At 36.4% G+C, this 14,744-nt stretch overlaps 1 protein-coding gene across 1 annotated transcript in view; it reads right to left on the bottom strand.

Moving 5' to 3' along the window:
- Nucleotides 1-14,744, bottom strand: part of LOC140159532 (uncharacterized) — an 85,913-nt gene that overhangs the window by 27,608 nt on the left and 43,561 nt on the right. Inside the window, exons 10-15 of the mRNA XM_072183022.1 lie at nt 14,338-14,537; nt 11,019-11,119; nt 9,949-10,072; nt 6,692-6,771; nt 5,817-5,871; nt 4,961-5,034 (exon numbers count right to left, since the gene is read on the bottom strand). Of these exons, the coding sequence (XP_072039123.1) occupies nt 4,961-5,034; nt 5,817-5,871; nt 6,692-6,771; nt 9,949-10,072; nt 11,019-11,119; nt 14,338-14,537 (634 nt within the window). The remainder of the gene's footprint in view (nt 1-4,960; nt 5,035-5,816; nt 5,872-6,691; nt 6,772-9,948; nt 10,073-11,018; nt 11,120-14,337; nt 14,538-14,744) is intronic.

Below are 14,744 nucleotides of genomic sequence, written 5' to 3'. Positions count from 1 at the left end.
CACTATATATCTAAAGAACACCTTCAGCATGCATCCTATCACTTACTCTACTTACCTTAAACCTAACACTAATTCTAAATCCTAACCCTAAATCCTAGACCTAAAACACAATGTGCAGAGGGTATTCTAGGATTGTTCCCAAGAATTCTTCCAGATCCAGGTCCACTTGTAAACCTGATATATTCATTGTCAGTTTGCACACTTTGATTTGAACCTGCAGTCCATTACAGAAAGCTTTATTCCATTGCATCAAACATAAAGTTACAGGTAATCTTCACTCAATGTCATCCTGTAATAAGTAACTACTACTTATGGCATGTATCGATTGTAAACCATTATTGTGGCAGTGGACATAATGATGCATTTGGTGACTTACAACATATTACAATACTTTGAAAAATCTATCCCAGATACAACAACATAGATGAAGGCACTCCATATATGATGCATTACAATTCATACTGTTCATCAAGCATTGGTTTCTCAAATCATTGTATTTACCTGAAACCCATCTAAACTTGGTTGCATTTGGGAATTACATTGGGTTTGTGCACTAGAGATTGCACACAGGACCTCTAGACTTGCATTGTCTAGAGTGTGTCTACATGAATAATGTGTGGAGCAGGTGTAGGTAAAACAGCACTGTGACTACCTTACAAAAACAAAGCCTACAAATTGATTTAAGCAAAACCCAATGGAGCCTGCAATATCTACTGAAAATGATCCTGATATAAGATAAGTCTAGATGTACACTGCTTGATGTGCACACCTATTCCTAGCTTCACAACTTAAATAAGAATGCATGCAATAATTACAGCACATAAATACAACAAGTGACATGGGGCAACCTTTTGATAATCGCTTAATCATTTTCTACTCTCCTTATCCTACAACTAACCCTAAGTCCATCCTTAAACCTAAAGCTGTGGTGTGAAGACTATTCTGCAATTGCACACAACTAAATGTCCCTAGACCTAACAACCTAAACAAGAATATTCAAAGCATTTTTATAAACACTCTGTCACCTACTTAGAATTGAAAGCAACATGCAAACAACAGAGTTTTCTGGTACATATTGCACGTGTACATCTGTGGGACCAAAAAAATTGCAATATATTTATGAAAATAGGATACTTTTCAAATATTTGTGATTATGTGACAACCAAAAATCCGATGTACGCAGGCAATATGTACCAATTACTCCCCACTACATTTACATCACATTACGTTGCACCAAAACTTGTATCAAATTTTCCTTGACAATCTTGTGAAGTTACTCCATTTTTTTGCTTGGATTTACAATAATATTATGGCTTATGATTGCTTTATGGGTGACATGCTATAGAATTTGAAAATGAATATTAATTGTGGCAAGGCTCTTATTTAAATTTGGAAAGTTAACAGACTCACAGAATAGGAGTATGTGTTGGGATGGTGCTATTTTAAGCTTGTCAATTGAAAATATAAAGCATGTCACCCTAAATGCTCTCGTATCCACAGACTACTACAGACCACGTATCAACAGTCAAAGTCCCGTGCATTGTATGCTGTGAATTCTTGCATATTCATGAGGGCGATTGTTCCATTGTGCCGTGTCTAACAATCACGCCAGCATTGTGTGCCTTCGCGTATACATGATAGAGCGTTGTATGCCTTCGCGATTACGCGGCAGACCATAAAATATGCGGTAGGCGCGTAGCAGTTTCGGTGAGAAGACTATTACGCACAACTTAATGTCCCTAGGCCTAACCTACACCTGAATATTTAAAGCATTTTTATAAACACTTGTGTCACCTACTTAGAATTGAAAGCAACATGCAAACAACAGAGTTTTCTGGTACATATTGCACGTGTACATCTGTGGGACCAAAAAAATTGCAACATATTTATGAAAATAGGATACTTTTCAAATATTTGTGATTATGTGAAAACCAAAAATCCGATGTACGCAGGCAATATGTACCAATTACTCCCCACTACATTTACATCACATTACGTTGCACCAAAACTTGTATCAAATTTTCCTTGACAATCTTGTGAAGTTACTCCATTTTTTTGCTTGGATTTACAATAATATTATGGCTTATGATTGCTTTATGGGTGACATGCTATAGAATTTGAAAATGAATATTAATTGTGGCAAGGCTCTTATTTAAATTTGGAAAGTTAACAGACTCAAAAAATAGTAGTATGTGTTGGGATGGTGCTATTTTAAGCTTGTCAATTGAAAATATAAAGCATGTCACCCTAAATGCTCTCGTATCCACAGACTACTACAGACCACGTATCAACAGTCAAAGTCCCCGTGCATTGTATGCTGTGAATTCTTGCATATTCATGAGGGCCGATTGTTCCATTGTGCCGTGTCTAACAATCACGCCAGCATTGTGTGCCTTCGCGTACACATGATAGAGCGTTGCATGCCTTCGCGATTACGCGACAGACCATAAAATATGCGGTAGGCGCGTAGCAGTTTCGCCTGTCGCATTTCATGGAACAGTCCGCCCTCATTATCGGGTGCTGCTGAGACTTTGTCTGCTTGTACGCGGTCTGTTATCTTTTTCGTCCATGCTTGTATCCATACTCTTATTGTGTCAAATATGGCCTATACATGACTGTGACTAGACTGTGACTATACAAAGCTGACAGTTGATAAGCATGAAAAACCGCCATACACATGTTATTTACCTGTGAAGTTTTCTCTGCAACCTGCTGTTCAATCTTGTGTAACAAAAAAATGTTGAAAATAATCAAATATTTGTTGTGTCCACACTCTATCTTATACAAATCATTTGAGTCAAAGGTGACGAAATGAGTATTTCCTAAATTTACAGTATCATTAAAACTAACTGGCTAAACAAAATATATCAATCTTTCCATTTCAATGTTATCACTATAGTCTGTAAATCTACCTCGAGTCACCGGTGCTAGCTTTGAAATTCAGCATGTGCTGAGTTGGCTTATCGTAGTTTCTTTCATGAACATATGTGGTATGTTGATCGTGTGTAAAAGTATGTACACGCACCAAGTAACGCTAAGCTAACGCAGAAAACGCTGAACTTCAAAGCCAGTACCGGTAGATATACAGACGATAATCTGATTTTAACCAACAATATGTACCAATTACTCCCCACTACATTTACATCACATTACGTTGCACCAAAACTTGTATCAAATTTTCCTTGACAATCTTGTGAAGTTACTCCATTTTTTTGCTTGGATTTACAATAATATTATGGCTTATGATTGCTTTATGGGTGACATGCTATAGAATTTGAAAATGAATATTAATTGTGGCAAGGCTCTTATTTAAATTTGGAAAGTTAACAGACTCACAGAATAGGAGTATGTGTTGGGATGGTGCTATTTTAAGCTTGTCAATTGAAAATATAAAGCATGTCACCCTAAATGCTCTCGTATCCACAGACTACTACAGACCACGTATCAACAGTCAAAGTCCCCGTGCATTGTATGCTGTGAATTCTTGCATATTCATGAGGGCCGATTGTTCCATTGTGCCGTGTCTAACAATCACGCCAGCATTGTGTGCCTTCGCGTATACATGATAGAGCGTTGCATGCCTTCGCGATTACGCGACAGACCATAAAATATGCGGTAGGCGCGTAGCAGTTTCGCCTGTCGCATTTCATGGAACAGTCCGCCCTCATTATCGGGTGCTGCTGAGACTTTGTCTGCTTGTACGCGGTCTGTTATCTTTTTCGTCCATGCTTGTATCCATACTCTTATTGTGTCAAATATGGCCTATACATGACTGTGACTAGACTGTGACTATACAAAGCTGACAGTTGATAAGCATGAAAAACCGCCATACACATGTTATTTACCTGTGAAGTTTTCTCTGCAACCTGCTGTTCAATCTTGTGTAACAAAAAAATGTTGAAAATAATCAAATATTTGTTGTGTCCACACTCTATCTTATACAAATCATTTGAGTCAAAGGTGACGAAATGAGTATTTCCTAAATTTACAGTATCATTAAAACTAACTGGCTAAACAAAATATATCAATCTTTCCATTTCAATGTTATCACTATAGTCTGTAAATCTACCTCGAGTCACCGGTGCTAGCTTTGAAATTCAGCATGTGCTGAGTTGGCTTATCGTAGTTTCTTTCATGTACATATGTGGTATGTTGATCGTGTGTAAAAGTATGTACACGCACCAAGTAACGCTAAGCTAACGCAGAAAACGCTGAACTTCAAAGCCAGTACCGGTAGATATACAGACGATAATCTGATTTTAACCAACAAGTTAAATGTTATGGCCAATATTCTCACCCAGACTGTTACACCAAAATGGGCTATTCCTTTGAAATCTGCCATACTCCTCTCACTCTGGAAGATTTAAGAAAAATCTTCCACAGAGGGAGTATGTTTTTCAAATGGAAAAGGCTATGGTTTTTTTTTTAATCCATGCTCCTCCTGTATATGGCTATATCTGTCACAACTGGAATGATTATTTCAAATGGAAGTTACCCAATTGTCAATTCTATTTGAAACCCTTACTCCATCTGTGGAAAACTTAAGCAAAATCTTCCATGGGAGAGTATGGATTTCAAATGGAATAGCCCAAATGTTGATATAATTGAAAACCAAATTAAAAAGACTAGTTTGCGTATGACATCTTGTCAACCAGACCAAAAATGCCGTACTGCGCAGGTCGGCAGCCAATCATGTCGCGCCTTTGCCCTGACGTCAAACAAACTAGTCTTTATAATTCGGTCTTCAATTATAGAGTAATGTTTATTCCATGATGTTGTTTCAGGTTGTGTGAAGCAATATCAGCCATTTGACACCTCTCTACCAGCATAGCGCATAGTATGTTAACACTGAATGGTCCCATCACCTGTAATCTAATAGTCATTCTTCCTTGTTATGATCACACATGTTTGAAACCCTCCTTCCACCTGTAATAGTTTTTGATCATTTGTATTTCATTACCTGTGTTAAAGGTCTGTGGAATCCATGAGTTGAGGACGGTCTTGTTTTCTCTTTAAACGATTGCGAATACCCAACTGTAGTGGTACAATAAAAACAGGTACAATGTTATGTAAGAGTTTACTTGCAGTAGACATAGCTAGGCCTGATGATGCTTTTTACCCATATATCACTTTCAGATGACAGCACGTAACCGATTTGCAGTTGCTGACATGCTATGTTTTGTTCAACTTGTAATCACCAAAAATTGCTGGGTTTTTGTTACTGCGTGCATCAATAAAGTACCAACTCATGCGAGTGTTAGTCAAGCAATATGCAGTGCTTATCCCAACTGCTTGTATGCAATTCTATATCAATCCACAATGTTGTGAGTCTCAAAAATTATTAACTGAAGTATAGCGCCATCATCTCAGGCTGTTAAATTTTAGGGTTATTCCGGTCCTTGCTGACAGCACAATGAACAAAACTAATTCTGGTTCAAATATTCTGATAAATATGAGACTGTGTCACTCCTACAATGCAAACAGTGCGTCACACCATGCAGTGTTTCATATTGCTCCTATGGTCTATGAGTGTCCTGCACAAGCAGTCATTAGTCTGAATGTGAATAAAGATGGCATCGAGTCCTAATTCTCTGTGTCTATTCCTGTGGTACGTGTACAGGCCAGAATGCCACATTAAGATTAGTTACATAACTGTACTTAGGTAGCTTAGCATGTGCGTGTTTGAAGCTGTGCATACTCAATGCATACTCTTACTGCACTTTTATATCCAAGACACAGGCATGACATATCAGTTGCAATATACCCAATTACTTTACTGTGAGTTTTAAATAGGGGGATTTTTTTTGTGCACTTACTTGTTGATTTTGTGCCAACTTTATCTCTGAATGCCAAACTTGCTGACTTAGTAGCCTGAAAGTTAAACATAGAAAGATGTTACACATAGTTCAGTGAGTTTGTTAATAGTTGAAATCGACTCTGTTACGTAACTATGTTTTAGGCTTCAATTTCCTGTGTACAGGAACTGTCACATACACTATGAATAGGCATACTCTACTGTTATGTAATAACTTAAAATATGTGGGCTAGAAGTTGGTATTTTGGGGCCAATACAATAGAAGTCACCAGTGTGACATCATTTTTAGCCATCTTGTGGGTAAATCAATATATTACCTTTAAATATAAAATCATGTACAGACGAGTACACAGATTTGCACCCATGACAATAAAGGGAAATACAACTGTATTGATTTACCAACAAGATGGATAAAGGCCTATGGCTTCTATAGAAATAAAAGATCACAGTATCAGTTACGGATGCATAAAGTACCCTTGGTCCCAAAAACATAAAATAATGCACCCTGTTTCAAAATGCCCATTATATTCATGTTTCTCCAGCCAGACACAATATTCATTCACACGGACGGTTCATTGATTGGACCCGTAATCACAGGGTCACAGGTTCGAGTCACATCATGGCCTATGTGTTGTGTCCTTGAGCAAAGCACTTAATGCTGTTTGCTTCACTTCACCCAGTGCAAATGGGTATTGGCTTACGCTGGGAAGGTAAATAGACTCGCTGTGCGGGATGAGTACCGGACCTCCACAGCAACACTACACATAGAATCTGGCAAGTCGCATTTAAAAAGAGATAAAAAATATTACAGCATGAACCATTACATACACAACAACTAAACATTACCACAGAAATTTTCAAACCATATTTGCTTACCTGTTTGGGATGTTTTGTAAGCTTGGTGCATGGTATATTATCCTTGCAGGAATTACTATTATGTACATTAACCAGGCATACTGGAAGATAAACAAAAACACACAATAATGCAATGTTAACTTTAAGACACAAGACACTGCTATCCACTTAGAATCCTAATGTAGGAATGACCATAGCAGAGTAATTTCCAAGATGTGATTGATTCAACAGGTTTCACATCAATGTGAAGACAAAGAATTGGGCTGTTCCACTTAAACTCCACACTCCCCCTGTGGAAAATTCTGCAAATATCTTCTACAGGGGGGATTATGAATTTCAATTTGAATGAACACATTAGCAGCTCCATTTGAAACACATCCGCCCTCAGTTGAAGATACAGGTTGGAACTTTCTCCCAGGGTGTATGAGATTCAAATGGAGCTGCCTATTGTGCTCATTCCATTTGAAATTAATACTCCCCTGTGGAAGATATATCCAAAATCTTCCACAGGGGGAGTATGGATTTCAATTGGAATAGCCCAATGCTTGCATAACATGAAGATTCATGCAAGATTACTTAGAAGCCCACTTGCTAAGAAACGTTGCTCACAAATTCCAGGATATGAGTTTGTATTTCATATGTGACTATATTGAACTATTGCGAACTGTAGCAAACCTTGCACCATTTCCAGAGGGCAAAGTTACTGTTCCCTTCCCAATTTTAATGCATTTAAATTGATTGCACACTCTGGTACACACTCCTATTTGGCCTTTGAACATCTTTAAAACAAAATTGCTAATAGGTTACATAGGAGGTTTTGCTATAAACATGTTCAGAGGCCAAAGCCAGTTAGGAAGTTTTTCCTGCCCATGGACGATGTAAGCACTGTGTTTTCTATAAGATTTACACTTCTGGATTATGATGTCTGCATGTAATGTCTCCTAATAAAACCGTACATATCAAACATGTGTAAAGAAGTAAGAATACATGTTCAACACCATACAGGAATATGCCTTTTTTTGCATTTTTTCTTGGCTCTGCACTAACATAATCATTTTTTATTTTTCCATCTTGTCATCACATCAGATTAGTCTAAATTTTGTTTATCTGCATCTGGTAGCCATTCATGCTATTTTGGTCACAATATGAAATAGGTATTTGCAATGTATTGCTATCAGAATACTCTGAACACAGAAAACTATCGTTCATGATCAAGATGACAGTACTTATTCAAGTACAAGAGGCAGATGTGTAATAGTATGCTGTTTATGTACAGGTAAATAGTCAGAGCCATCAAAAAACTGTCATATGTGTGCTTAACACCCAGTATCCTATTTGTGTCCATTCTGGTAGCTTGTACTGTGCATCATGAGACAGATACTGACTAAACTCAAAATATTTCAGCCACTTGCACAGATAGACCTGTTCAGCATTCCACATATATTAATTCAATAAATTACCAATAACATTGTTTGAAAACAATATAATTCAATAACAATATCTTAACTAGAAAAGCCTTTCATAAAATGTGCTGTATCTAAACTAGGAAAGCCTTTCAGAAAATGTGTTGTATCTAATTTTAAACTAGAAAAGCCTTTCAGAAAATATGCTGTATCTAAACTAGGAAAGCCTTTCAGAAAATGTGCATACTTTAAGTACCCTGCCCTTAATTAAACAAGGTCCCTGATTGGCTGCTCAAGCAATCCAAGCGGCAACAGTATCAAGCCCCTACCAGTTTGCAAATGCAATGAATCCTGCCCCCAATTTAAACACATTATAAATAGAGTTAACCATTGCCACTATTTGCAACTACAGATGAAACAACATATTGACATGTTACATGACAGCAATGGGGCTTCTCAGTGTATATGACTTTCAGATATACACATGACATTATAAGCCTATAGTACAAATCTCAAAAGCACTGACCGGTGTAACATCAAAGCGAGTGTCAATGTCACCTGCTTAATGAGCCAATTAGCACCAGATCTACACCTTCAGTTTATTAATTAGTCTTTCACTTGAAACATGTCTTTCATTAGTGTATAATTGACTTTATAATGACAGCACACATACCATACATATGGCCATTTCATTGGGGAATCATTCATTGAAAGTAAATTGAATTTGTTGCATCTTTTACAAGTGCATATGAAAAAAAGTACCCTAAAAACATTTTTGGTCCGTATTTCCAAAAATTGACCTAATATTAAAATTTAACTTTCATTGCCAATCAGAACTAACTAAAGGATTAGGATTATGCTGTGTTTCATTTGGTAAAACACAAAAATATTTTTCAAATCCAAATAAATTAGTGTTGCATTTTTCTGTAATAGGTAATACATCACCTGCGTTACTCAATCTTTCCACAGAAAGTTGAAGGGAAGTGAGTAAGGTGTGAACACATATGTCTGTCACATGTAGGAGGGGTAGGGAGTGGCACAAGGGAGGAGAAATGTGACAAGGCTGATATCACTAATTACTAAATGTCTTGCTTCATATTTCGTATTAATTTCTTTTTTTTAAGTTTGCTTCCAAGAAGTTCAGTAGTTAAATACCAGTTTTAAAATGTGGTTTAAAATGTGTTGATCATGAACAAGAAATTTGAATTTCCGGTCAGAATAGGGTCGATTTTGAAAATGGTTTCACCAGTTCCATGTTAAAACCACCTGAATCAATGTATTTACACTGTTGAAAAGTTCCTTTGGCGAGCGATACAATTTTCATATTTTTATTAAAGACGGCCATGTTGTAAAATCAAATTTCTTTATTTATATGATTTCTAGAAAAAAACAGAATCTTTTTAGCTTCTTCTAAAAATAACTTGCCAAAGTTTTTGAAGCCTTTCTTATTTTGCAGAAAGATGTCCATGTTGTAAAATCAAATTACTTCTATTTATATATTTAATTATGATTTCTAGAGAAAAGCAGATTTTTTAGCTTCTTTTGAGAGGGAAAATGAAAATGAAGCCTTTCTTATTTCGCAGTTTGAACAGCATATTTACGTGACATAATCAAATATAGTGAACTTACACAGCGCAGGTCTTGAAATGGAGGCACATACAAATGACATAATGGGCTATTCCAGTTGTAATCCACACACCCCCTATGTTAGACACATTCTTCATCTCCCACACAAGGGGTGTAAATTTCAAATGGAATAACCCATTCAGGTAACCCCATTTGAAATTCACACTCCCTCTTTGGAAGATTAAGGATACATCTTCCATAGCAGGTGTAGGGATTTCAACTGGAATAGCTCAATGTTGACAGACTCACCTTGACATTGGAGGGCATCTTTGTTAGCCATAGACTTATCACAATAGTCACATTTTGTGGAGTTGGAGAATGATACAGGTACATATTGATGCTTGCCTTTCTCCTTGTCTTTATCCTTTTCTCTCTGAAAACAAGAAACCATTGAATATTGTGTGAGCAGATGACATAATGTGAAGAAGTGGGTATCAAGAAAGAAGCCCTGTATCTTACCAAGCACATTCCTAAAGCCTCACAGCCCCATCGGTGGAAAACTTACACCAAGCCCGGAGGTAGGTGGACACTCCTTTCTTTAAGGTAAGTATGTACCACACAGATTCTTCAAAGTGGGTCTTGGGAACATATTTCTTCAATAACAAAAAACAGTCTTTGGAGCTGAAATTTTAGTCAAATTTAGAGCAAATAGAACCTAAAATGTTCAATTGTTTTGGAGTATCATATGAGCAACAGACAAGCCTGTTTTGGAGTATCATATGAGCAACAGACAATTCTGATAAAGGGGATTACTAGGCAATAGACAAGGCTTGTCTAGTGCCTTTATCAGGCAATAGACAAGCCTGATTAAGGGGGTTACCATAACTTTAACACCCAACAATGGCAATGCCCCCAGAACACCACCTTATCGATATAAAATGTCCTCTTTATTGCATACCCTGAAATAACTTTATAACCTATGAAATTGCTGCAGTTGCTAGATTTTTGAATGACTACCCATCAAGCCATTTGCTTCATAGTTGACTGCTGACGAGAGCCTACTTCTTTTCCCAGACAGTTCCTCCATAGCAATCTTTCACAAAGTTGAGAAAATCAGTGTATAGTCTGCATATCTATCTTGAGTCACCGGCACTAGCCTTGAAGTTCAGCATGTGCTGCGTTGGCTTAGTGTGGTTTCTTGCATGTACATACATGTTGATCACGCGCATAAATGTATGTGCACCAAGTAACGCCAAGCTAATGCAGAGCACGCTGAACTTCAAAGCTAGTGCCAGTGACTTGAGGTAGATATATAAGCTATAGTTGCAAAGTAGCCCAAAAGTTTCATTCCTAACCTCTGCTCACTGACATTCACTTACCTTTTCTTTACTTTTTCTAGTACTGCCTCCTTTGAATAAACTGAGCCGTCTGAATACTTTTTTGGTGTTCATGGGTTCTCCAGCTGCAGTGGAAGCACCAACTAGGAAAATAATTCACACAATGCAAAAACAAATTTAGAATTTTAGCAAGATTTTGTAATTAATATCGACCAGATCAAATTCATATATTGAGTACAATGTAGTATCAAATTTATGATTTTGTTGATGGTAATCAATAACTTTCATTATCATTTTGTGACCGTCACTCTTTCCACCTACCCCCCACAAAACAAATGATAAATAAAACGCTGATGATGAGCTGGAAATGAAAGTCAAAATACAAAACTGATACCAAAGAAAATGGGTCAAGATATGTATTATCAACATTAGGCTCAACAATTGATTGTGACATAATCTGGTCCATGGAGGCCAAGGGCGGCAAATTTGAAATTGAGGTATAAAGACAAAAATATGGAGTAAAAAAAACAATAAAATACATAAGAAAATAGATATCACAAACCTTCAAACTTAAGAACCAAGTATGCTACACCTTTAGTGTTTTTAGTATATGATAGCCTAATGTGTGTATGAGGTAATAAGTATCGTAATTCAATTTTTTTTTAAATGCCTCCTTTGGCCTCCATGGACCAGATCATGTCACAATTTATGTTATGTATACAGTCATTGACCTACAAGAAGGAAATACTATATAAAGTAACAGAAACTATCTTTTACTTTTAGTCTCATGATTGCCTGTTTATGAAATGAATACACACATAAACATATCAGGTTAGGGCTTCTGTGCAAATCAAATTTTGGCTGAATCATTATTTCAGAAGACAATCGTCATGATCATGATGATGGCGAACTTGAAAGAATCCATTCACATACAGGCCTTCATACCATTACAATATAATTATGGCTAAATTACATCTAAATAGTCATTAAGGTTGAGCTCAGGTCAACAGCCATAAATTTGTTGTTGTTGTTTTTAAAAAACATTATACAAAAACAATCTTATTCTAGGAATCAATCATTTTTTTCTACATCAAAAACATGGGGAGCGACTTTCAAATAGTAGGACTGATTTAATCCTTAGCATCATCTAAAGAAGACCCATAACTGTATCATGTTGTTATATGTAGTACTACACAAAGCTAATCTGTACAAAGACAATGACCATCTTTAACAGTGAACTCAAACACACACCACTTTTTGGAATGTGTTATTTTACATTATATAATGCATATACCCCACAGTAGTACCTAAGTCATTAGTAGGGCCTATCTGTTAATGCATTGATTATATGGCATGACAAATTACAGCCAACTAAATGACTGCGATCTCCTACAATATAACATGTGACTAAAAACAAATTAATTTTATCCTCAATTCCTGTCTAAGACACATCCCTAACAGGATGGGAGCATTGGACATAAACCAGTTCCCCTCCCCTGCCCTGAGTACTTATTTGCAAATATAAATTTCATAAGACAAATATATGGCTAACATTTCAATCTTAAATTTCAATTTGAGATCACTAAATAGCCACAAATATTTCAGAAATGCCATTATTTCACACAGCATGGAGAAGTAAAAAAAAAATTGTAAATATATATAATGCAATTTGAAAACTGTCAACCGATATGACTTGTTACAACACAGTTGATCCTATCGTCACATTTCCCTCCCTCCCTTCCAATAACGGAAGTGATTACTGTAAGCAAGTTCTTGTAATTTGAATGTTTAAGACAGTGTTAAAAGTAAAATGCCCTCTATGTGACCGTAGTCAGTATCTGAAATTGTTTCTAGGAATATGGTTTGTAGGGAGAGTGTTGCAGGTTGTTAGGATAATATTAACGTATCCAAAACAATACAGGGTGGGTTTTTCAAAACGCCTTGTCTCTGGTTTTGAACTAACTTGCTTTCTGTTAACTATGACTAGCATTATATTATTACTTTATCAGACAGAAAAACTTTCAATACATTGACCAAGTCAGGTGTTACTTTCCAATATATAAATAATTCTAGGAATTGAACCTGACGATTGATTTAAGAACTTTTCTTATTAATAAGAAGGAAAGAGAGAAATGTAAATAGCCTATTTTAATAGGTTCTTTTCATAGAAAGATTCAAGCCAGGTATATGTAGGTAAGTACACAAGTATTACGTGCTGGTTATACTTTCTTTAAAACGATCTAGTTGATTTTCAAGATTTCTAGTGCAATAAGATCTCACTTCATTTTTGCAAGTCAAATTTGACTAAATTCTTGACATGTTTTTTGGTCAAATTTGACTCAGAAAATCGAATGAGATCTTATTTCCCTAGAAATCTTGTCAAATCAGCTATGGATTATTTTTAGATTTTAATAACAAGCCTATAAAGACAGGGTATTACAGTAGGTTAGTCTGAAGCCTAGGATATATATCAACAAGGTTTTAGTTAACTGTAAGAGTATGATGATGATACAACAGGTGCAGCACAAATAGGAAGCGTAGGATTATTTGAAGTGAATACAAGTGTCACAAAGAAATGGACCAATTTGACATCAGCCACTTCTTGCAATTTTCAAACTTATCTCCGCAAAAAATGGCAGACTATCATTCTACCACATCTAGTGTGAATCATTATGAATGTGAGCTCATCAAACAGAACTAGGACAAGGTTGACAAATTCTAATTTTAAATTTTGACATTTACAGAAAGGATGGTTTATAAGCGGCATCAATCTGATCAAACGTTCATAAAAATGTGGCCAAGGCTTCAAAATGATCATAGTCAAGACAATTATTAAGTGACAAGAATTGAATGTGAAATTGGCCTGTAACTATTTTTTTATCTTCTTTTTCCCTTGTCGTATGGAGCTAATGGAGTGCTACTTGCTACTTGAGTCTTTTTGTATTTTGTGTATGCACAATATTCAAGAGACCTGTACTTGCTAATATTCATCACATTTTAAATATAGTGGACTTTTCTAAAACCATTGATATAAATGAACTATAAATTTGGCTGTACAGCATGCCAAATGTTCATTGGTTGCTCCTATATGCACTTATCGACATCGACTGCTCAGTGCCAGAAGTGGGTAAGTGCAATAGCTGCTATGTGTAGCTACCATGTGTAGGTGAGTACAATATACTGTGTGTAAATTGCCAAATGTTCACAGGGCAACTATTGCACTTACCTACTTCTGGCACTGAGCAGTCGTTATACTTAAACCTGTTACACCTGTGATGTAACTGACTGGAGGAAGGGAAAGACCGTATTTATAAATGGTGAACACACAAGTCCAATAACTTCACCGATAAATATAACTTACTTGATGGTCCTTCTACTGCAGACTGTACAGCTTGCTGCTCAGCGCTATCTTCAGCAAAATTACGAGGATCGCTCAGGAACTCGGTCAGCGAGAGTCTGGCTTGCCTCTTCTGATTGACTGGTAATGTATCGACCCGTCGTATTAACTCCTCCACATCTTGAGGTGAGCGCGGTGTTGAAGGTTGGCTGTCGTTGTCCGAGCTGTAGGATAAAAGTAACGATAATCACACAGTGAGATTAGAAGATTTGTTTAAACTAAATATCATTCACGGTATGCTGTAATCAGGCAAAAATGACTCATATTCATATGTTGTGCAAATCCATTTTCATATTTCCGTATCAACTGCTTGCCCTAGTAAAATAATACCACATTTTGATGGAAACATAGTGAACTGATGATTATAGAGA

Source organism: Amphiura filiformis, chromosome 8 (genome assembly GCF_039555335.1).
Source record: "Amphiura filiformis chromosome 8, Afil_fr2py, whole genome shotgun sequence".
Classification (NCBI taxonomy): domain Eukaryota; kingdom Metazoa; phylum Echinodermata; class Ophiuroidea; order Amphilepidida; family Amphiuridae; genus Amphiura; species Amphiura filiformis.
This window is presented reverse-complemented; position numbering and strand designations above follow the sequence as displayed.